Here is a 26,595-nt window from a genome sequence, read left to right as displayed (position 1 = left end):
TAAATTCTAATATATATCTTCATTTCTTTTCAGGTTCTTACTCTGAGTCGATAATGGAACGAAGCATACCCCATATCAGGAGTATTTTCACCAACACTTCTTCCCGGAAAAAGTCCACCAGCGACACCCAGGACCTGTGCCAATACGACAAGTCCCCAAGAAGTAAGAAGAAAACAAAAGAACCTCCCGCCGACTACTACGAGAAGCACGAGTTGGTCAACAAGAGTTCCAACTCACCGAAAAAGAATGTTTTCGATCTCGGGAAAGAGAACGTCAAATCAAAAGAAGAATCTCGAAAAAGCAACAGAAACGGCAATTACAACACATATACCAGCAAGACATTAACCGAACGTGACATGAGACACTTGGAACGCCACCTGTCAATGAAGAAGACTATCAGGAAGCAAATCAGTCGAAACCTGGCACAAGCCTTCCTGGATAATCCTGATATTTTCGAACCAGAAGACTACAAGCCGGATAACCACAAGAACGATCACAAGTTACCAAACATGGCTGGAGACGCTAATATTGAGAAGACGGAACAGAACGTTCTAGATCTGCTGAAGATCAGCATAGAGGACAGAGATTCTGGGCATTCCAGTCCAACCCATGACACATTGGATGATACCGATGAAGATGAAACCGATGAGGATGTGAAAGCTTGGAAATCATCGACGAAACATCGTGACAGCGAGACCAAAGGCTTAGTGGATGAAAGGCCAAGAAACCACAACCAAGAATCCGAAAAGAAGTCGATATGGAAGATGTTTTCTTCTCGTAATAAAGGAAAAAGATAAATCAAGAGCTGATATTTGGTAATTTTGTGGAGGAAGGGTTTCAGGAGTTCTGGTTATAGTCATTTTTTTCTTTTATTTTGGATTCACGAATATGTGAGATAGTGATTTGTAGTGAACTTTTGTGAATTGTTTTTAACAGCACCAGTGTCTATATATGAAGTGATTTGATTGCAAATATTTTTGATAATATTGTCTTTGTACTTTCCATTTTTCAGTGTGATTATACACGCTTCGTTAAAATAATACTTCGAATTTTGCTTCATAATTTCATCATTTAACAAGGAATAATCAACTAATCATAAACCATTTAATAATGCTTTGTGGAATTCAATTTTCTTCATTATCTGTTTAAATATACACTAGATTTCAGGAATTTGTAAATTTGACTTAAAAAAAAATTGTTCCTGCGACTTTAATGATTTATTTCATAATTATGGAAATAAACCACCAAAGATATGTTATAAAAAAAAGAGAAAAAGAACTACATTTCACGCTTTTTCAAGAAACAATTATGTCATAATTCTAAAAAATCAAGTTTCAACATGAAAAATAAGCTTGGTCATGCATTATAATGATTATTGGTATTTGTATTTTTATTTTATGATGTAGTGTCTTTTCTAGTCACTTTATGAAAAAGACATGTAAAACTCAGCCTTCTGAGAAAAATCAAAAAATGCAATTTTTTCTGAAATAATTTTGTGCGGTTTATAAATTTGGCAACAGAAAACATGGAAGAGGTCTCAACTTGAAACCCACGGAACAAAAATCTTATTTACTTTCACAAGTGAAAATTTTTTGTTAATGATATTTGTACAAATAGAATTACATTTGGTTAAACTTGAGAAAGTGGCACTATGTCGCCAACAAGTTCAATGTACTTTCGCCTATCTTTCAGATGATTACCATTTTTAATGGTGTTTAAGGATTAAAATATAATTTTTGTTTTCGGATTTGGCGAATAATCGCTTGAGAAAATTCAAGTTTGGCCACGTAATCGTGTTTTCATGTCTAAACGATAATCATAATAATTGTATTTTACTTTTTATAAGAATCAAAGTAGATTGTATTAGACCTATTTTAGTTAACAAACATTGTTCTTTTGAACAAAACTGAGAACTTCATTTTGTATTCTGTTGCTCTAGTAAACAACAGCTGAACTAAAATGTTCGAATCTCTTCTGCTGAAAGAATGCTAAATATTGATCAGACGATATTTCAACAAAATACTTTATAAACAATTGTGCAACGAATTAATTTGAACTTTTTCTTCGTCTTTGTATTGCAAGATTTGCCGAGACTTTTCAATAAGACTGGCTGGCACATTGCAGAGTCCTTGAGCGATTTCAAGGACAAATGATGTCATTTTCTTTGAATGCGATTTGAACTTTGAAATATTTATGTGTTTTTCACTCTTTTTAAGTGTTTGATCATCTGCTTTGAATTTCTGAGAAATTGATAAAATCCCGCATTGTTATGTGTGTAATTTTCTATGGTATGCTTTGCTTTTTATTTCGAATGTATAGCTTGGGTTCTAGTAAACTTTGCATAGTATATTTTTGTTGCTGAAGTATTAGACATAATTAGACATCTTTAAAATATTTAAATTGCTTCATTTTTTTTTTTTTTTTTTTTTTTTTTTTTTTGCAATCGTGTTTTAATATGATGTTTGTTCGATTAGATAAATGCTTGAAGAAAAACGAACTATAATCTGCTAATTTTTCAGCTGCGTATTCCGCGATTAACGTTATATTTAACTATCTGCCGCAAACTAGTGCGTTTGCTTCTTATATTATAACGCTGAATAACATTCTATTATCATTACAGCATTCGATAAGTTACAGTAACTTATTTTATGATAAATGGATATATATAGAATCTGTTTATTTAATATTTCTTTCAAAATAGACCCCCAGAAACTATGAATATTTACCTTCACTTCTACAAAGATGTAAATGCGGAATTTCCTATTTTTCTGCAGTGCTTTCATCGTTGCACTTCTTCGGAATTTGAGAATCGTTCCCCTGTAAACAAATTCTTGATTCGTGAAGGGAGAAGGACTGCATCAGGGAAATAGGATTATGGAAATATCAGAAGGTTATTTTCAACAGCTAATAATTTAATTCCAGGGCAGACAATCCTGCCACTGTTTGTCACTAGGGATTGCAATACCGGGATACCGAATACCGGTATTTTGAGCCATTTATACAATTTCGTAATACCGGTATTCACAAGCTTAAATACCGGTTTTCCGGTATTTACTAGAAATTTTTAAAATTGTCTCCACTATATGTTCAGGTATCGCAAACATAGCAAAATAGTATACGTTTATACGTTTTTGTTTTCATGTCTCCATAACGGGCGAAATTAATTAGCTAATTAATGGCTTAATTAATTGCTTAAATCTAAATTAGCGAAACATGGATTATCCCTGAAAGAAAATATCGTATCCATAACGATTGATGGGGCAACAATTATGAAAAAAGTTGGAAAGTGGATTGGTGCAAATCAGCAGTTGTGCTATGCACATGGAATTCAATTAGGAGTAATAGATGTGTTATACCGAAAAAATAAAAAACAGAAGAATCCAAATACTGTGGATATAGAAATTTCGGATTCCAACTTTGAAAAGAGTAAGAGTGAGAGCGATATTGGCAATGAAGATAATGACAATGTAATTGTTGAAGAAGATATTGCTCATGAGGATGAAATATTAACCTATCAAGAATTGCTTCCTATAATTTATAAAGTTCGAAAAATTGTTAAGATATTTAAACGTTTCCCTATAAAAAGGATATATTACTAAAATATATACTAACTGAAAATAAAACAGAATATATGTTAGTATTAGATTCTAAAACATGTTGGAACAGTTTACTCCTAATGATGGAACGATTTTTGAAACTGGGAAATCTAATCAAAAAAGCAATAATCGACTTAAACCTGTAAATTAATTTTTCAGATAGTGAATTCGGCTTAATATCCAGAACTATATAAGCTCTACTTCCAATAAAACTGACTATTGAGGCATTATGTCGGAGAGATTTTAATTTATTAACAGCTAATGCAACAATAAATTTCATGTAGCAGTCACTGAAAGAACAGCACACATCACCATCTGAAGAATTATATATTACATTAAAAAGTCTCACAGAAGAAAGGCTTACCGAAATAGAAAATGTCTTATGGTATTTACATAATTATAATGATTTTAAAAATGAAAATGAAAAAGAAGAAAAGAAAATAACCAATTCAAATCTGATTAAATTTAGAGTAAATTTTCTTAAAATTGTTTACCCACAAACCTATCCACATTCGGAAGAATTCGGTTCAATTATCGAAGATTATGATGTCACTACTGTCGATAGTGAAAAGGAATTGTCTCTTGAACAAAAATTAGAATTAGCGATAAATAAAATTTCAACGAACCAAAAATACAATACAGAAATCAGTTATATCCAAAACCATCCGACGGGAAATCGATTTATTTGAAGATGAGGGATTTAGAGGTAAATACTCGGAAAAAGTTAATTGCTAACAGTACCACCAACTATCGTAGATGCCGAAAGTGTGTTTTCTACAGCTGGTAATTTTTACACAAAATTACTTTTCAGGCTTAATGACAGTACAATAGATGCATTATGTTTTTTAAGATCACATTTCAAAAATTTGCAATAGTGCCACAGACTGAATAGTGATATTTACACTTTTTTTGTGATTTAAATAAATAAGATTCTTTACTTTTTTGTGATTATATACTGTAATAATTTATAAGTTACAAATTATTTTTGTGATAATTACACTCTCTAACAAAACTGGCGAATAAAACAAAGAAACACCTGTGTTTTCTTTCTTTTTCTAAAATTTCTAATACCGGTATCCCGGTATTAAGATTTAAAAAATACCGAATACCGGTATTGAAATTTTGGTCCGGTATTGCAATCCCTATTTGTCACGTACTATTAACCATATTTCATTATTACTAATACCTTCAATAAGTCCTAGAACCTTTTTTTACAGAAAAATAATACAGATAGAATCTATTATATTTCTTTCGAATTAATTGCCTTCTGCAACTGTGCATTTTTACTATCGTCAAGCAATGATGCAGATGCGGAATACAAGCCTGCTTTGCCCAACTCCGCTAATGCTTTCTTTGTTGCACTTCTTCGGCACTTGAGAATCGTTCCGTCTCAAACAATTTTTTTATCCCGGGGGGGGGGGGATCACATGGGAGGATCAGGGAAATAAGATGGTTGTGGCAAACTAGAATGTTATGTTTCAAAAGATAATTTGACACTAGAAGAGATCTGCAAGTCAATGATTTATGTCTACAAAGTGTCAGAGAGTAAAGTTTCAACGTAATCATGAGCTAAGTTCATATGTTGTACTGAATTAAACTGATTAAAACCTATTCTAAATAGTTGGTTACATAATGCTCGTCACTTGCTTTACAGGTAATGGAATATTGCATTTATATTTAAAAAGAACTTTGTATATAAGCTCCAAAACTTTCCGAATTCAATGGTATAAAGTCGCTTCTAAATAACAATTCGCCTCGTTTGTAAAGTATTTTGATTTATGAATAAACAACTTGATAACACTTAACATAAACACTAAATAACAATTTTAAAAATTTTGCAACTGCATGCGAAATGAATGCAAGAGTGAATGGGTTTAATGTTCTTTGTTGTTATTTTTATCAGAGTCAATAACAATGTTTCCAAATTATAGTGGTTATTTAAATATTACGTAAATTTAAATATTATTATTTTACTGTAAATATAGTAAAACTGAACGCTGTTGTCAACTGGCCATATGTGTTACTGTGAAAGACCACATTTAGAGAATGTCGATATTTATGGAAAATGTTGGCAATCACTACATGCAGCTCTTTTACAGTAGTATATACACTTGTATAACAGCCAGGTATTTATTTATCATCTCCATAGGAATTACAGCAAAATATTTTTTTCCCTTTGCAATTTCATCTAAATGCTGTAACTAAAATATTTCATCTCTCTGTGCTAGTTTATTAACAATTTGTGTCGGTGGGAGTTTTTCATTGTAAATACATATTTTATTGTCCAGTGTATTGTTTTTATTGTACTCGAACTGCTGAATCCTATATTAATGAAATAAAAATACTTCGATAACTGTTGTAGCCAATTTATTTCAGCAATTTTTGGGAAATTGTACAATTTTTTCTAAAAGAAATTCAAAGAAAAAAAGTATTTCTTTGTCTTCCCATAAAGACAATCATTCAAAATGACATGTCAAATAGAATAAATAAGTCATGTTTGAGTCACACGATAAATGTAACACTACATGACTTATCACATGATAAATGTGAATCACAATCACTCCACACCATTTTCACATCAATCAGCAAACACCTGTGTGTTGTAGTAGTACACTACAACGCGCACATTCACCAAACTCCCTCTGCCATCAGCATTCAGGTTTTCGATTATCTAATCATAAAGTCGAATTAGACAGTGCCCGGTTCGAAACCAGATTCCATAAAAAATTAATAAATAAATAATAAAAATACGCCATGTTAGTATTTCTAGTGCACGCTAAGTTCAGTTGGTTCAAAAGTCCGCCGTTGGGGAGGTAAGAAAGTTGGGCCGCGGTGGCCTGGTGGTAAGCTCTCAGGTCGTAAGCCGTAGGGTTTCAGGTTTGAGACCCGATTCCACCGAACAACCGTCGTGTAAGGGGGTCTGTTGCACGTTATATCCGTCAGGGCCAAACGTCCTCCTGCTGGTGTGGAGAGAGGGGGCCAGCTCAGGTGTCGTCCTTGTCATCTGACCGCTATTCAAAATTACGAAGTCCGTCCCAAAATAACCCTTATGATGCTTTACAACGGGACGTTAATATAACTAAACTAAACCAAACTAAAACCGTCAGGGCCAAACGTTCTCCTACTGGTGTGGTGTGGAGAGGGGGTACCAGCTCAGGTATCGTCCCCGTCATCTGACTCTGTTTAAAGTTACGAGGTCCGTCCCAAAATAGCCCTAGTGTTGCTTTACAACGGGACGTTAATATAACTAAACTAAAAACTAAAGAGGTAAGAAAGTTTTGAAAAGGGACGGTGAGAGCTCAGCTATCATCCTCGTTACCTGATTAGGACTCAAATAACGAGTCTCAAAAATAATCTTCGTAATATGACAAAACGGAATGTAAACTAACCCGCATCCATCGTTCAATAAGCGTCCAATACAAATGGTCTTGTGGACCCCACCTCTAGTTTGATTTTGCCATGTTTTATTCCACTTGAAAACTCGTGGTTCTATAGGTATGAAATCAGTGGTCTTATCTTTAACCGCTTAACTGCTTTGCCCGAGTGCCATACGCGCATCGATTTATCGAATTTTGAAAGTTGTAAGCAAAAAATAAACCATTCATAACGATTATAATTCAATATTAGAATTACTTCGAATATATAGATACGTCAAGTATTCAATGGATTTTCATTTGAATCAAAATAAGAAAATATTCCCAAAATAGAAGGTGTCATCTTATTAGATAGTAAAGAAAATAAAACAGTTAAGGGGTTAAAGTATAAAATTGTGAATTTAGGATAAGATTGCGAATGCGTAGCATGGCGTTGGCGAACAATAATTGCGGAATATTGATCTCTGACGTGAATTTAACATTTTTATTGAATCTATCATGTGATCTTTCGCGATTAATCCCTGGCATGCATATCCAAAAATCAAATTTATATTTCATACGCTTTCATGCGAAAAGTACGGACCGATAGTAATCAATTCTTTGATATATTTATTTCAAAATTCGATAAAAATCCACATTTTAAAGCTACCAAATTTTATTTATTTGGTACTTTACATTTTGTAGTCATTTCATGCATTTGTACTCGGGCAGCCGTACAGACAGACTTCTGAATGGATTTCATTAAAAATTTGACTAAAATCTAGAAATATTATGTAAAGTCTGAATATCAAGTTTCCAACTCTAGGCGTTTTTGAGTTATGTTCACAAACAAACATAATTCTCAAACTGTGTTTTTCAAACTCGTGAATGTCTAAAACGTGAAGATATGATAAAATCCCGTGATCAAAATGTTTGACGATCACAGTCATTTTACTTTTCATACTTCATGCTAAAGAAAGTAAAAAAGAAAAATTGAAAAAGAAAATTTCACTTGATGTCTTTCATATCTTTAAAATTCCCCTGAGCAATGCACTATATAATTAATGTTTGACAACGGATTCTAAAACCTTCCGTGCTTCTGCGCATGCGTTAGGTTGGGTTTAATTCGCCAAAATAGGGGTGAGAGGAAAGATGAAAGAAGGAGATGTTTACATTTTACAATAAAGTAAACTCGGATTACTGGCCGATTTATGAGATGTAAACGTTGCAGATAATTAGTCATACTGGCGGAAAAAATTACTAATGCATAGTAAAATATTTCAGAGCAATTTTTATTTAAAATAGGGAGCTTAAACATTAAATTATGAAGAGAAAATGAAAAATCCTATTCTTAAAATTTGGTAATTACTTTTTTATAAAATAATAATGATCCTTTTTATGTTAAAATGATTTTTCTTTTTTATATGTTATTGAATTTTTTGATAATATTTTAAGATTAACAACAACGGATATTCGCGAGTTTATTCGATTAAAACATTTTGTTTTCATTTAAGAAACTGCTGTAAAGATGGAACATCTTAAAAATATTATAAATATTATTTTCAACATATATGATATTTTATGTATTTTGATATTTAAAAAACATTATTATTAATGACTTTTTCTACCTAAGAATATTCTATTTTTAAATATATTACATGAAATAATTTGCAAAATTTTCTTCGTACCACTCCAGAAAGATCTTTTGCTATTTAAACTAGCCATATCATTACGCAATTTTGAGTAAAAGCAAAATGTTGTCAGAAACGACACAACACTCACATACACGTGAAAAAAAAAATGAACAAAAAAGTATCTAATGGGGGGAGGGGGGAATTTAGTCAAAGGTGAATTCCGGAAATGTGCCCATCCTTCCGCGCCTCACCTCTTAATGAGATGGAATCGTCGAAAAATGGTCGTCTCAGGATATTGAAGCGAACTGTAGCTTGATTTTATTTTTGCCTTTAGTGTAAATAAATTTCTAAGCATGTTTTAGTGATTTTTTTCATCTTTACTTCCTAGAATACGACTTATCCGAAAGGAAAGTTTATATTCAGTTTTTGGATTCCCAATGCTTTTTCTTTTGCAAAAGTTTTACCATCCGAGCTTGGGACTAGAACACTAAATACTGATCAGAAACCGCCTTTGCCGACCATTTGGTTTGCCGAAATTAATAGTTACTAAAAATTTCAATTAAATATTTTGTGTAACTTGGTCTTAATGCCTTCATCCGCAAATTTTTTTTTAAACTTCAAATTTCGTTAGACATGTAACTCCTGCTATTTATGACGGGTTACATCTTTTCATTGCGCAATATATTTCCTAAATTTTTTGTCTCTTTTATACGTCCAAATATATTACAAGAAAAATTCACTTTAAAATTTTTTCGTCTTTGATGAATTATGTTGTCAAACTCTATTTGTGAATACAAAAATCAAAATGTTATGAAAGGCATATCTTATTTCGAAACTTACTTAACATGGAAAAATAAGTTAAATCTTCACATTTTAATAATCAGAAATGGGAAAGCTATGATGAAATATCTGTAACAGTAATTAAGACGATTTGATTTTCACTTCGACAATGAAATATATTGTAAGATATGTTTAATATTTTTTTAAAAAATAATTTATAATAGAAATAAATTATATCGCATAAATATTAAACATATAATTTTTTGTAATTTTAAGGGGAGAATAATTTTTTTGAATTATTATATTTTCTGACGAAATTAAATACCATTAAACAGATAATTTTTTGTAATTTTAAGGTGAGAATACTTTTTTGAATTATTATATTTTCTGACTTCAATTCAGAAAAACACTAAAATTTCCTCAATATACATTCACTTTATTATTATTATTATTGGTAGAAATAGAAATTGGAAGAATGGCTTCAATCCCACACTTATTTTTTTGATATGCAAACAATTGGATGGAGAGAAATATATTTTTACTTTCAAATCCTCTGAAGAAAAGTTAAAATATTTAAGTAAACATATAAATATTTTCGAAGTTATGTTAACATCAATTTTGATTAATTCAAGATCCATTTAATGCCTCGTTTACATTAGAATGAAAGGTTATTAGAAATTTGACTTGCTAAAAAAAAAAAAAGAAGATTCACACAAATAACTAAGGTTCAGGGAATTAATTATCACAAGATCATATTTGTGTTTGTAATAGGAAAAGATGTAAGAGAAGCTCCCACTTTAATGTAAGAATTTTAGGAAATAAGCCACGAACTTTATTTCACAGATTATTGTGATTTTTTATAATATTATATAAGTTTGTTCAAAGAAATTTAATAAAACTCAACGTTTTTATCTAGTTTATACAAAAATTATTGACCTGCTTTCAAAAAATTCTAGGAGTTTTACATCAGGCTTTACGAATCCAAAAAGTGTGGAAACAAAGCCATTTCTCTGACCAATACAAAATCAGGTTGTGCCGCCATCTAGTGTTTTATTTATTAGTATTAGTGTAAAATGTTAGTTTTTGTTCGGAAATCAATTTGCACAATCGTCAGGTTTTCTTAAATGTGGACAATTTTACGTTGTTTGTTTTCGTTGTTATACGAAAAAAATTCTTAGAAAAAAATAGTGTAAATAGTCTGGTAGAAAAATAAAAATTGTATTTAAATAGTCTAATAGTGGAATAAAAATTAATAAGTTTTCAAGTTATTGAAAAAAAAAAAAAAAAAGATAAAGAAAGCAAGCAGAATCTTTCTTCCTTAACTTCCTTTCCTTTCGCGATTAAACGTTATTTAACAATCACATCACTTTGAACTTCATTACAATAATAAAATTTCATATTTAAAATTATGTAAAAAATGTAATTAAAAAATGCAAAAACTCAGGAAAAATTTGCACGTAATTTATCTGATACCATTAAAATATAAATTTTTGAATTTAAAACAAAATAAAAATTATTTTTATGCAATAATATCTCAAGAAGTTATCGCGGGAATACGCCACAATCTTGAGTAATTTTTAATTAATTAAAATTTTAGTTAACTTTTAAAAATTTATTTCGAGTCACTTATCCCCACATATTCTTCTTTATTATTTGCTGAAATTCAACAGAAAATATTTCATCTGAAATTTCAATTGAAATACATCAAAATAACTACTACCCTAGCTCTTGTAGATATCCACGGAATATTGACAAATAGTATTTCTCGCTGCTTAAATTTTCATTTTTATATTTAAAAATAAATATAATAATTTTATACTAATAAATAAGAAATTCATCAATTGAAATCTAATCATAAATTTAATCTCAATAATATAAATAATATTGAAATTACTTTTTGAAATTCGTTCATTCTTCAAAATTTTTTTTTTTTTTTTTTTTTTTTTTTTTTTTTCATAATTCTCACATTAAAAATATCCAATGGGATTTTCAAATCTATGTTGCTTGGTAACCAGAAGCGATATTTAAAGAATTCTCTCCTTTTTTCTTAATTATCCCTTTCAATCTGTTGTCATGTAGATTATAAAATAGGTTAAAAAAAATTATTAAAATACCATTTAAATAATGAAATAAAAGTTTGCTACTTTTAAGTTAAGCCTAAAATTTTAAAAATAACATTACTGAAAAAAAATGTCAACAACTAGATTAGGAAATAAGAATCCTTTGTAAAATTTTAAGTTTTATATTTAAAACTATACTATCACGTCTTTATTCTAAAATATCTCTTAAGAACTAATTGCAATTGAAAAGAAATGTTATTTCAAAACAAAGTGTTTGAGGGTTTAAAAATATGTAAAATGTCTAATTATTATTATATTTCATCTAATTTAACTTAGTAGCAATTGAAAATTATTTTATGCGTCATAAACTATTGCATAATTACAAAATAGTGTGTCAATAATGTTGTATAATGATAGTTAGTGCACAATTAAATTATTTATTTATTTATTCTGATAGCTGTAATTGAAAAACAAGTGTTATTTCAAAATTATTTTAATGGCCAATAAATATGTAGGATGTTTAATTATTATTACATTTTATCTAATTGAATAACAATAGAAGTAAAACATTGTAACAATAGAAGATCATTTTATACTTGATAAAATGTTGCATGGTTACAAAGTATTTTGCCAATAGTAATACATAATTATAGTTAGTGCCAAGGTCTAATTATATATATATATATATATATATCCTTTCGTTAAATATGAAAATCCCCCATATTCCTTATATTATGTTGCTAACTATGAGATCCAAAAGTAAATAGTTTATTGAATAAGGTGAGTTTTTAAAATCAAAAGGAGGAACGACAGATTTACATTTCAGAAATTAGATTCATGTAAATAAAAAAAATAAAAAATAAATAAGCGAATATAACAAGAACAATAAAAGAAGCTTATTCCAGGTAAATTAATAAAGTGTATTTAATTCTTATTCTGTGCAGTTTATATATTTCTATTCTATTTAGTAAAATTACATATTGCTACTAAAAATATTAAAAAATACTGTTTGAAACATTTTTAAAAATGTGACTGAAAAAAATTTGCAGTTTACTCTCATATATATTAAGTTAAATGCTCTAAAACCATAAAAAGAATTTTTTAATTCATTTTTACAAATGGTTTTGAATATAGTAAAAAAAAAAAAAATATCACGGACTTTAAATTATTAAAAATGTATGAAGAGAATTTTGTAATTAGGAGTACGATGAAGAAAAAAAGATTCCTGGCAGCGGTGGGATTCGAACCCACGCCTCCGAAGAGACTGGTGCCTTAAACCAGCGCCTTAGACCGCTCGGCCACGCTACCACGCTCCAATCTAAAGAAGTAACAGTAGAAACATGGAGGCAATTGCTCTAAGCGTTACACTTTTCTTCTTTTTACTATTTTTTTTTTAATTTGAAAAAAATTGAAATATTTATTTATTTAACTAAGGAAAAAAGTTGACTACTAATAAAATTCATGTTTAGAATTTGCAAGTATCAAATGATATAAATTCGTAAATATAGCCTTTTAACTATAGTAATATTCAATGTATTAAAAATGCATATTTCTGCTTATAAAAAATTAATAAAATTTCCTTTTAAATCCAAAACAGGTAAAAATCAATTTAATTCTTAAAAATAAAAACTTCTATTTATAATAATAAATTAAAAAAACATTTACATTAAAATTTAAATAAAGCTTCTATTTGATAGCAAATTACATATTATTTAAAACTGAGAAATATTTTTTCAATTAAAAAAAAATCTATTTTTTTTATACTTTCACAAAAAAAAAAAAAAAAAAAAAAATCCTTCTAATGAAGATGTCAAGTGGCGATTAAAGGATTAAATTTCCTTTTATTCTGAAGGCGAAATCAATGCTTAAAGCGCCATCTCTTTTATTACAATAGAATCAAATAATTTCATGAAACGAAATCATATAAATAAAACAATTATGCATATGTTACTGAAATTATAAATATCAATAATCGCATCATTTACACAGTTCTTATAAAAACCAGTTCTTAGTGGAAAATATTACTTATTGAAAAATTATTCTCATAGTATTTTAGACAAACAATTTAAATTTTAAAAAGTATATTAATATTAATATTTTTCAACAGAAATTAATTTCTTAAAATGTGTTTTAAGAGTAATATTGCTGAATCCTGAATTTTTACAAGGACTGCATGAAACAGTCAAAGTTTCTATGCAATGAATCAGAAAGACATGAATTCACACCATGCCAAACAAAATATATATGAACAGAAATATTTAAATATATTACATTTCGAAATCTTTCGTTTTAAATTTCATTAGTTTCACGTTGTTACCATCAGCATATTACTCAGAATTCCTCAAAGCACTTGTTTTAAACATTAATTTCAATTTTGTTATGATATTTTCTTTAAATGATGTTTTTTCGAAATATCGCAGGACATTTTTAAAACGTGAAAATTATAATTCTTCTTAAAATTATAGTATTTTTTTTTTCTAGGCAATAGTATAATTTTAGAAACGTTTTCATTTAGATATAATAAGTAGCACCATCATAATATTGCCTATGGATGATCAATGGCTTGTGTATAATGTAGCAAGAGTTACAAATCCATGTACATTGTGTTCAAATTTTAACACGATAGATGGCACCATGATAGACTTTTGCTGCATTTGTTCATTTTAACTGCTTCGTCAAATTTTAAAACTTAGAATTTATTCTTAGCGTTTTCTTCAAAATACTTTCTCTTTTCTTTTGCTAATAGTACGGAAAAAGTTCTAAAACAGGTTTTAAACAAAACGTTTTTGTCGAAATTTCGGTGTAATTAGATTGTGAAATACTACACAAAATTCTCGATTATTAATTGGTAGTTTAGGATTTCAACACACACCAAAGAAAAAGAAGTAAAGAAAAAGTGGAGCAGATAACGTACTACTTCTCTCCATCGATTTTTGTAATATTTCACTGAAAAATGCATATTTAGAATAAATCGTTTTGCTCTTAATTTTAAATTCTGTAGCAAGTTAATATAGTGTAGAATGCCTAATATAAAATCTTAGATGATTAAAATTTCTCACTATTAAATAGTTTAAAATTTTAACCTGAGTTAGAAAAAAAAATTGTAGATATCATGTAGATGGATAAAAAGCTATTTACAAGTGCTATGAAATTTATTATTCCATCTAAAGAATTTCTCATTTTTAGACTTTTTTTTTTCTATAACATTATTTATATTGCTTTTGAGATTAAGAAATTTAAAGTTACCTTGCAAAATTTTTCAATATTTTGTCAAAAATATATGTTATACAGAATCTAACAATAATACAACAACTGCTTTTTAGCGTGAGTTTAACTTCCCTGTATAAAAATTAAGTATACCTATTCAATATGGAAAAATTTTAGAATTAATTATAAAAATTTGGCAAAATGCAGGCTTTAAAACTCTTTTAAATCTATTTTTCTTTCCGTGTTTCTAATAATAAAAACGAATGTGTCTGTCAGTGTGCTGGTGCTCTGTAAGCCAGACTGTTTGATTTATAGCAACCGAATTTGGCACATATATACTTTAAGATAAAATGGAAAATGAGAACGTGTACATTGGGAATAATTTTTGAAATTTGAATTTTTTATTAAAATTAAGCGAAATTTTGATATTTTTCCCGCATTAATTTTCGAAAATATTATTGCACAAAATTTTTTTTTACATAACCTTACAGTTTAAAAAAATTATCTTTTCAATGATAGCACTTTTTTTTTAACCATATGCTTTTTCTGTCTATTTTAAAAATATTTTAAGCTTATTTTACAAAGATGTATTTCATAGTTGAAGTGAACTGAAGCTTAATATTTCATCCTGGCTTTTTTCTATTGCTGTGAATAAGATACAAAGATTCGGTTTATTTTTTCCATAATGAGTGAATTTCCCTCTAAAAAAACCCTTCTATTATTTTTTTATATTTTATTATAATTAAAAGTAAGATTTAAATTCAGAATCGAGCAATAATAAAAAATTTTTAAAGTGTCTCCATTTTAAAATACCATCGCATTTTCTTGTGATAAAGTTGTATATATAAAGATATAGACAGAAAATTAGGAAAGTGCAAGGCCATGAAAATAACAGTATGAGGTTTTGGAAATAATGTAAGTTTTATGTTTATCAAAATCTGAATTTTAAAAATATTTTACTGAAGAAACAATTGAAATGTTTAGCAACCATTAATCCCGGCAAGGCAACTAGTCATCAAAGGCGGCTAGTTATTAAATTAATTGAATATTTAATGGGTTTAGAGCAGAAAATTAAAAAAAAAAATTCTTTGGAATGAGGTTTCTTTTTGATTTATTTGGCTTTCAAATGTTTCAGGTGTCTTAATTTTTCAGGAAATTACGAAAGTCTTATAATAAAGATTCGAAAAGGGCATTAAAATAAAACTATATGCTTTTACAATTTTAAATTTCTTAGAAGTTAAAAATCGATTTTAATTCAGAAAAATACAAAATTCTTTTAAAAATTTAGTAAACGCGCATAAATTAACTGTTAAAAAATTAACTTTTTGCATTGAAACATTCTTAAATATGCTGTGATACCTCAAAATGCATTATTTTAGAATTTTATAGTGAAAGTAGATTTTTGATACGAAAAGGACCAGGTTTTCTATCAGTAAAAGGTAAAGCAAACATTCATAACATCATAATTACATCATTAAAACAAATTCGTAAACCAGATATTATTTCCTGGAATTCAACAAGGCACTAAAGACAGAGAAATTCTTACTCAATCATGAACTCTCATAATATTTTTTTTTTTAAATAAACTTTTTTCCGGTCTAGTAACAAATTGCTGTTTATGCAAGACGGCTCATGGTCGATTAGAAATGAAATATTTAGAGCAAATATTTCATTTATAAATCCAGCGTTAAGAATATCAATAATTTGTGCCTGAAAACTTAATTATCTCGAAATGAAAAATATTTTTTTTTTGTGCATTATTTATTTATTTTACAAATGAATATTTTTTTTTTACTATATCGATTAAAAATTCTTGAAAAATATTTTAAAAAAAATACTTATTTTTCAAATCATAATCGTTATGCAAAATACAGAGAATTAAATGTGACGTATGCACTTAATTTTAATGAATTTGTCGTCTCTTTAAAGTCGCATTATATAAAAATTATCTTTTTGTTTTTCCTTCTAAGATTAACATTCATGTGAAAGGACTTGTGACAGATGATTCTGAATTGAATTTTTCAGATATATCAAAACATTTTCAATGATTAAACTACTATAACGATCCATTAAAAAAAAAAAAAAAACCCTTTTTTTTTTTTTTGCAAGTATATGTTAGTATTCCTTATCTTTAGAACAATAATCTGCGTTCTTCCAAATTCTTCGATTCTCTTTTATAATACAATTTTCATATTTTGTTCAAAAAGTTTAATAAAATGACAACTAAATAAAATCCATCTGTTTTACTTTTTTTAGAACAATCGAAATAAAATTTTATATGTTCAAAACAAAAAATATTGTTTGAAAATGAATTGCTGTTTTAATTTAATTAAGAAAATAGTACTGTCGTTGAAATTTCTTAATTAATTTGTTTTAAATTAAAGTCAAATGGCATCAAGAGATAGATGAACGATCTTAGAAAACTACAAGCCGCAGCATTGTTGGAAAACAAGCAACATGTTTCTATGGAATATGTGGTTTTGAAAATTCTCCGTCTCCCCCCCCCCCCAAAAAAAGCTTTCTTACAATAAAATGTTTAATTGTACAGAATACCAAATATTAATGTTTAAAACTAAATTTGTTCAATATACAAATGAAATCATTTGATTCAGAAATCTGGAGAAAAGTTTCAAATTATTAATGAGTTCAAAAATGGAGATAAAAATAGGTTTTAACATAGAAAGAATGACAATATAACCTTTTGCTTTCATTTTTTCTATAAACCCATTTTTTTTTTTTTTTTTTTTTCGAACAGAAGATGGTGCATTGAATTTATAAGCGTTACTTTGAACACTCCTCCATTCTATATAATAAATAGTTCCGAAAACAGAAGAACCATTGGATGGTTTAAATTGTAAACCAATATATATATAATTATAGATTCTGGTATATATATATGTAATGATATTTTAACTCTAATTTCCATTTAATTAATTTTCATAGTAACTTCATCTTAATTTAGCTCATAGTAACTTCATTCTAAAATATTCTCTTATTTCATGATCCAATTCCACTGTCTCTACTTAATTAATTCAAGAGAAGCTTTGTTAAATTGTTGAATCGGCTAAAATCTAACTTTCCCACACTACGCGTGAAGAGATAACATACCGCTGATCAAGCAAATTCTTTTTTAAAATCTCCCTGTGTTTCCCCTACCTTGTCCACCCGTGTAATGAAAATCCCTATCGAAATCTCATAATACATTAGCACTGTAAAGAAATATTTTCCCTATCAAAATCATAGGTTATATAAGATCAGGGATAAAATTCCAAGAGCTTTTTTCCTCACTCCTTTCTGTGTCGTTCTGTGTGCTCGTCGCTTGTACATATGCCTGCTTCTTCAAAATGAAATAAAACGACGTCACGAAATGAAAAGTATCTTCATTGCCTTCAAACTGCATCATGCTTCACCACAAATAATATTACATATATATATATTCAAATAATATATTTTGGTTTCGTAACAAACAAAATATGATTTCATATCAATTTTTTTCAGTTCTATCTTTATTCCTTTGAAAGTTATTGACTTTTAAAGTTGCTCCGATCTTTTGCATCAACTTGCATATGAAATGTTTTTAACCTATTCACTGGCAACTACGAGATATCCCGTAGAATACCTCTGTACAATCATTCGTACCAGTTACGAAATATTTCGTATTGTTTACCGTACGCATCTTCGTGCCCAAGGCAAAGCGTTCTAAATTTTTTTGGGAGTAAATGGATTCAATGCAGTATGCTCTTATTCATTCGTCTCTTTATATTATTTGAGTCGTCACTAACTGTAGAATTACGTCTTGATTCTTTAATTTCTAAAATGGTAGCTTATTCCTAGTTATACATTGTGCAAAAAAACACAAAAATGGCAATTTTAGTCCATAACAATTTAAAAATTTATTTCAACTTCGACCATATAATACATTTCCTATTAGTCTCACATGTTGCTAAGTAAGACCCACATATACTCCAACTACAAGATATCACAGTAGAATCATGCCCCTTCAATTCTCGTTCCAGAGCTCCAGTCCCACAGTTCCATATAAAGACGGATCCATTATCTGATCCACAACAGCAATATTTGATATCTGGACTAAATTTAGCTCTAGTCCAACTGCAAACAATTTTGAAATTTGCTTCTATCATGGACATTAATTCTTTGAAAGTACGCAAGTCGAATAACTTCAGTCCACCCCCTTGTTCAGATGCTAGAAGCAAATGTTTGGATACATCTAAAGATGTCACAGCCCCTGAGGTGTCGATTGTCTTTGTAGGTTTCTTAGCTCTGATATCCCAGAATCGAATCTTCCGATCCGCATGGCCGCTAATGATTGTGCTGGAATCTCTGCTTACAACATCATTCACTGGAGACTCAGAACTGAATGTTAGAGTACAGAGTGTTTTATTCTTACCCCACAGCTTCACCGTTTTGTCTAAACTTCCAGTGATAATATTGTCGCTTTCTTTAACGAACTTGGCGGACATAACTTTTCCACTATGTCCAGTCAAGGTATGGCCTAGCTTGAAACCGGATATGTCCCATAAGCGGCTTGAAAAATCACTCGACGCACATAGAACTGTGCTCGCCTTATTATCTATGTCGATTGACAAAATGGACGAATTGCAATCTCTGGCTGAATTCAATAATTTCGCATCGCTTTCGCTGATTTCCCATAGTTTTAATCTCCTATCGGCACCAGCGGTGATTAAATAGGTAGGGTCAGGATACCACATCAAAGCATTCACTTCGCTGTCGTGTGCAACAAAAGAAATAGTTCTTTTATCTGGAAAAGGAGATTTGGAATGGACGTGGGTTGTTTTAGACGACGACGGACGAGATGAAGAAAGCGAACCCTCAACTTTTGCTGTTCTGGCCACCTTTTTACTGTTGCCACCATCAGCAGAACCTATACTTTCAACACTGCCACTCCTCAAAGAGTGTTCTCTGGTTTCTTTAAGCATAGTTATCTGGCTTTTTAATTTCTTATTTTCGATTTCTAAGTCATTTAGCTGACTTTCAACGTTCAAACAACGCTCTTTCAATTCCTGAAACTCCTCAATCTGCGCCTTCAGCTTTTTGTTTTCGGTTTGCAAAAAATTCTTCTCGCTTTCAGTCCTCAGAAACACTTCTCTTTCTCCTTCGTACTTTGATAGCTGTGAACGCAATTTTCTGTTTTCGATTTCCAGTTCATTTTTCTTGTTTTCTATGCAAGAGTGGGATATATTCAAAACAGTGTAATCATCCGATTTGCTTTGTAAGGCATTCTTCAAGCACGTGAGCTCCGATTTCAAATTCCTGACAAGTTCTTGGCTGCTTCTAAGTTCAACCTGAAATTTATCCAATTCAGAGCTTTGTTTAGTCACGAGCAAATTCTTCGTGTCCAGTGTATCTTTCAAATTGATTACCTGCTCGGCTAACTTGGAAATTTTGGCGTGGCTCTCAGCAAGACTTTTTTGCAAATTCTCGCAGTTCGCTCTTTGCCCGGGATCGCCGAAATGATCTGCCACCCCAGGAGAGTCTTGATCCGATACGAATGTCTGAAAATTTTTATGAGCATTTGCTTTTTGTAAATAATCTAATTTTTCTAATAATTTATTGGCATATTTAATAGTTTCCTCAAAACTGCGTTCCGTCACATTCCTTGCTTTCAGGAGTTTCAAGACAGACCTGAAAATAAATTTAATTAAATAATTACAATTAAAAAATTATATAAATAAATTCGTTTAACATTATCATATAATTTTTTTTTCTTTCTTCTACAATAGTGGTAAGTTAAAGTTCAAATTCTAAAGTACCATAGATGCAAAGATGTCTAACACCGTAATAAATAAAGTAGAGTTTAGATTAACCGAAATCTGGATTACCTCAATACCTTTGAAATCACAAATCCAAAATACAGATACTTTACAGCACGAAAAAAATCGTTACTTTAGGTTGTCTTAAGATTTGTTGTACAATACTGAAAGCCAACGTTTGCTGATGGTGGGATACTGCTGCTCGCAAACGTTTGGAGGGATGTAAGAGACAAACAATATGTATATATATATATATATATATTATCTTTTTCAAATTTCCATACCATATCAACGAGAGAATATTCGAACAGGGCCGATTACTTGAAGGGTGAAGCAGATGCAGTGCATCACGGTTCACCTAGGATTTGATCCCAAACTTCCCGGGCCATCAAGAATTAAATGAGGTACAGGTTAGTTCCACGGCTAAGTTTATAAAAGTGGTAAGTTGCACATCGAAGAATAAAACACATAGTAGTAAACTACATGCCTAACAATTCATTTGAAAGTGGTAAATTGCATATCCACACAAAAAATAAAATGATGTATAGTAACACGTATTTTTACTTTTGATATATCTTTATTTTTGCTTTTTATTGTACTATAAATTTATAATATTAAATATTTTTTCATATGATATAAATATAAATTTTTACTATAAAAAATGTAAATTATTTAAATTTGACGAAAATTTTAAAAAATCAATACAATGATATATACAGATAAATATATAAAATAAATATACATATTTTTTTTTATAAATATATAAAAAAAAAACTTCTCAAAAATATCCTCTAATTCTTCTTAAAAATTATTTACGTTTTACAAAATATTGACAGAAAAAATATACAAAATATTTACAAATAAAAAAAATTACAAATTTGAAAGAATGAATTGTATAATGTAATATGTCTAACATATTACATTATGCAATTTTCTATTTTCAATACAATTTTAATCTTTCATTCCTTGTTTGTTTTTTTTCCACTGAGGATTTTAGAGAAAAATAGGAAACATTTTTTAAAACATGTAATTTTGTAATTTCTGATTTTTGATATTTCCTTATCAATTTTCCTGCATTTTCGATAAAAAGTTTTTTTTCCCCCATTTTGCAATTAATGTCGTTAGGCTGTTTATTTGGATACCATATACTAGGACTTGTCGAGTTTCCATTTTATCTGAGTTCCATTTCAACCGTTCTTATTCGTTTCCCCGTGCAACTTAAACCGATATTGAAATAAGTGTGGATATGAGAAATGTACAACTTACCAGTGTCCACTAATTGCTCACTTTTTCTTTCTTTCATTTCTTTTTTTACATTTCCAAACATGAAAAATTATATAACGTGGGTTTAACTGGCATCAAGAATGGCATTTGCAGATATGAAAAATAAATTTCTATTAAATTTTGAACCGAATCAGCAAAACGGTTGACCTTCTGTACTTTCGCATGCATGCAAACGCAGTGATTTTAATTAATAAAATTCGGTGTGTTATCTTGTGATTACAACTGTAGTAACAACTCAAATTTTAAAGTCAATCCCTTGACAAAAAGGCATCTAAAATACATATTTTCACGATAGATTCAGCAAAATCTCTAGATCCATGACAAAGATCTATCTTTTGTAACTATCGTTTACTAATGGCATACAAGATATTCACGGCTTTACCTAAGGACCACAATTCCACGCGAAGAGATGGGGATAAAAATCTATTGGAGAATATGCGAGAAAGTTTTGGGAAGACCCTCCCACTGGTTATATGCATGTATGAAAAAAAATCGTATGATTCAGCCAAGTCTTTCACAGCAAATAAAAATTTGAAAACCGTTCTGTAACAATGCATTCTAAAAACATGGTAAATTGGGCAGTAGTGTAATGATAAGAAAAGGAAAGAAGTACAGTTGCTCAAACGCCACCGTTGCTCCGGAGCCACCAGGGAAACAAAACATTATTTAAAATGAAGTATGATGAGGGACTCAAAAAAAAAATAATAATAATAATAATTCCATGTTTTCTGTCATTTACTCTTGCTAAACTACCTATGATGATTAGGGTTAAGAATGGCACTATGTAACATGTCCTAGTTGCTAATAATCTTGCTACATTCATTGAAATTGCAATATGCTTACATAATATGGCAGACTGTGACAGCCCTCTTATAAAAAACATTCTAATAATACTCCTATAGCATGGCATTCTGATATTAAGTAAATTATGACAGCTCTTATGTAGAAGACATTTTGATAATACAGCTTTTACCCATCTTTTGCATCAAAGTTAAGAACATTTCAGTGTCCACATATGAAAATAATTCCCTCAATACAGTCAATCCTTTTACAATACAGCATTTTAACAACATGCAAAATTATGACAATCCTCCTATGACAAGGCGTTCTAACAGTAAAGAAAATAATGACAACTCTTCTACAGCATGCCACTCTGATAACATAGTAAAATGTTGCAATCCTCTTACAGAATGGGTTTCACACAGTATGACCTAAACATATTTGGGTAATATTCATATAACAAGATTTTTTCTATTGTATTGTTTTCATTACGCTAAACATGCTAATTTAGTGTAGCAGATTTCAATAGCATATGAAATAGATTAATTGTGCAGTAGGAAAGTGAAATATATATGAAATTTCATAATGAATACTCTATCGGAAGAAAAAAAACTAAATAAAATCACTTTATAGGAAAATAAAAATAATAAATATAGGGAAAAAAATTAGAGCAAATAAAATGTTTTTAAAAACTTTTGTATACTAATTCAAATTCTGGATAGTTAAAAAAAAATTTCAACAATCACAAACACATAAAGTTATACCAAATATGCACATTAATTATCAAATTTATATATCACTGAATAATATAACTAATTTTAACCTAGCAAATATTTTCATGACTTTAATTCATAACTTCTATTTCCATATCATGCAAAGTCAATTTATATATATATATATATATATATATATATATATATATATATATATATATATATATATATATATATATTATATAACAAATGGAGCATTGCTGATTATATATTTTATAATGATACATTCATAGAATGAATAGTTCACATACTGGAGTTTAACAAAACATTTCCAAAACTGTCATGTATTTTTAAGTATAGAGCCTACCAAATAATAACAATGCCTCAATTATGAGAAAGAAAAGAAAAAAATTTAATAATTGTAACTATCTCCTTGAAACAATATTGGCTTGAAATGAATTGGAATTTCTCATTCCTTTAAAATTATTTTTGAACAAATATTTTAGCTGAAGACAGATGCACATTTAAAATATATTGTATGGAAAATATCAGTGAAAGAACATATTCTTATTCCTTTTAAATTATTTACTTTTTTTCTTTCGGAAAGTACAAAGTATGATAAATAATTAAAACCAATCCAAACTATGATAAGCTTTGATTGTTTCATAAAACATAAAATTAAACAAAATATGTTTTAGCTCCTTCATCCCCAAGTACGCAATATGTAACAGAAGAAAAAAATACCACTGATTTAAGTGTGTGTGTGTATATATATATATATATATATCAATATATATATATATATATATATATTGATAGAAACAATAAAAATAGCAGATCATTAATAGAATCAAGTCTGAAACATATGACTTTCTTATCTCTAAAGTAGAATTGTGAAGCGATTTAAGTTTTTAAAAAATATGTTTTAATCTCCAACCCTTATTTTGAGGAAGAAAGTGATGGCAAATTTGAAATTAAAATAAATTTATAATATATATAAGATTTTTATATGATAACACCCAGACAAACTTCCAGTGAATGGATTTTATTCAAGATTTGTTGGAAATTTAAACTTTGGTGTAAAAACCACACACCAAATTTCATCCATCTAGCACAAAATGTAGTAAATTTTTTCATGCACATTTCAGTAAATTAATAAACGAACCCCCTCTCCTCCCCCCCCCAAAAAAAAAACTTTGCTGCATAACTGGAAGCAATAGTACTGGCTCAAAAATGGCAATCTAAATTAAATTGTTTTCATGACAAGATTTTATTCTTAACTTTTTTTTTTGGTGCTACATATATATATGTGTTTTTTTTTAATGCTACTTTTCTATTTAAAATTTCATTTCCCTTCAATTTACATTCTAAAAGAAAGTACCAACATATTTTCTACATATTATATATTCATCTATGGAACTATGATATGATTTTTGACAAGGATTCTTTTAGAAAGTTTTTTACTAACATTTTCAAATTGTCTTCATTACTTAAGGAATTTTACTTGAAAAGAATTTTATGAAGTTCCAATTTAATTTATTCTAAAAAATCTATCAAAAGATATATAATTTAGAGAAATCTTATAAATGTGTCATGATTTTTATTTTGAATAGTAAATAAAAATTAAATATATATTATAAACAAATATCTATAGACCTCTGCAAAGGAAAGGAACAATATATACTTGAAAAACAAAATAAAAAAGTATTTGTATTAAATATCTTAATAAATAGTAAACAATGTAAGACAAATTATGTCATTTGTATCCCTTTTCTTAATGATATATCAGATTTACTATAACTAGAATACAAAATACAACTAAAATATAAAATTTTTTAAATAAGTTAAATGAATTCAAAAATATATACATTTTCTTTTTATACTTAAGAGGAAATTATTTGATAGAAAAATGTTTTCTTTTAAATGTTAAAACTATACTGCTATATAACAATTATTATTATTATTTTCATTTTTCAAAGCATTTTGTATTTATATACTTCAATTCAGTAAAATAATGAATAAACTTTGAAGATATATATTATAAATACTAAATTTAAACTTATTATTGTACAAACAGTGTCTTTGGTCTTGGTCTATCCCATGGCAACCTGCCTACCCAGTTGCTGCAGAGAGAACCATTATTTATTTATTAAAAGGCTTATTGTTATCACCAGAAAAAGGGTGGTAAATAAGAGTAAACAGCATCTTTGTGGAAAGATGAAATCAGATTAACATTTTCTTGGAATTCATCAAGAATGATTTTAAACTGCACTCTTAATAAACTAGATATATTAAATAATGGGTTTCACATTATTACTGATAAAAAATAAGCTATAAAAAGTAGTTTTTCTCTGTCCTCCTTTATTTTATGTATCTCTTGTAAATATGAAGTAGCAACTGTAGATAAAAAAAAAAATTGTACATGGAAATAAAATTACATATACATCTGCAAGACATTTTGTAGCTACAAATTAATAAATCTGATCAATAATAATATGCTTCATATAATCAGCAAATAAAGTAAAATTTAATGTCTTAAATAAATTGTTCACTTAAATATATAGAGAATTTTTAGAATAATAATCAAATTTGCCCAGTGAGATTATGTTTCTGACATAAAAGTTACCATGGATTAAAAAAACAAAAAACATCTTTTTCTATTTAATAAGCTTTCTTTTAAAATAAGTTTATAAATCTTAATCATCAGATAATATATTCAAAAATTGATGAATTTGCAATAATTGTACTGAAAATGAAAGCACTCAATGGAATAGTTATCTACCATATTATCTATTTTTGCATAAAAAACTAACACAAAAAAATTGATAAATAAAATATATAATCAAATTTTATAAGTTGATCCAATTCAAATTTAAACAAAACTGAAATTACATTCATTTAAAGCAATCACATAAGTGATTTTTCTAAAAGAAAGAAAGTTTATATCTAACAGACTCAAAAATTTCAGAAAATCAATCAATAGTATTTCTAAGATAAAAATTACATTAACAGGTGTTAACTATCAAATATAAATGTACAATATATTAATATCAACATAATTTATTACTTACGTTTTGTATGAATTCTCCATATTTAAGAGACACTTTTGCGATAGTCTCTTCTGATTATGTTTCAGCTATAAAAATACATTGTAAGGAAAAGTTAGATTAGAAAAATACGAGGTTTGTATGTAAACAAACCATCACATCTTGTTCTCACAGATTCGCACTTCCGTCTTCCAAGGAATATTTTTTTTAAAAATTTCATCACAATAAAAACTATTAAATAATTATAGATTATAATTTTTCCAACTGTTTGAAATATTTTTTAAAATTAAAATGAATAGAAATATCTCTAAATTCTCTTCCGAAAATACAGTTTATGCGAGATTGCAAT

General features: G+C 28.6%; 2 protein-coding genes and 1 non-coding gene across 3 annotated transcripts in view; 1 reads left to right on the top strand and 2 right to left on the bottom strand.

Moving 5' to 3' along the window:
• LOC129976027 (uncharacterized) overlaps positions 1-5,939 on the top strand; it is a 105,117-nt gene extending 99,178 nt beyond the window's left edge. Inside the window, exon 2 of the mRNA XM_056089364.1 lies at positions 34-5,939. Coding sequence (XP_055945339.1) covers positions 54-797 — 744 coding nt within the window. The 5' untranslated portion in view covers positions 34-53 and the 3' untranslated portion in view covers positions 798-5,939. The remainder of the gene's footprint in view (positions 1-33) is intronic.
• Positions 5,940-12,649: 6,710 nt separating this feature from the next.
• On the bottom strand, positions 12,650-12,731 carry Trnal-aag (transfer RNA leucine (anticodon AAG)). Its single transcript has one exon. It is a non-coding gene; the product is annotated as a tRNA-Leu (tRNA).
• A 5,767-nt stretch (positions 12,732-18,498) lies between these two features.
• LOC129975636 (autophagy-related protein 16-1-like) lies at positions 18,499-26,526 on the bottom strand. Its single transcript, XM_056088726.1, has 2 exons — positions 26,271-26,526; positions 18,499-20,294 (listed from the first exon to the last, which is right to left on the bottom strand). Exons 1-2 carry the CDS (start codon positions 26,288-26,290, stop codon positions 18,524-18,526), a joined length of 1,791 nt encoding a protein of 596 aa, XP_055944701.1. The 5' UTR covers positions 26,291-26,526; the 3' UTR covers positions 18,499-18,523.
• Positions 26,527-26,595: the final 69 nt, after the last annotated feature.

Source organism: Argiope bruennichi, chromosome 7 (assembly GCF_947563725.1).
Source record: "Argiope bruennichi chromosome 7, qqArgBrue1.1, whole genome shotgun sequence".
NCBI classification, from domain to species: domain Eukaryota; kingdom Metazoa; phylum Arthropoda; class Arachnida; order Araneae; family Araneidae; genus Argiope; species Argiope bruennichi.
The sequence above is the reverse complement of the archived record's forward strand: the minus strand, read 5'-3'. Positions and strand labels throughout refer to the sequence as shown.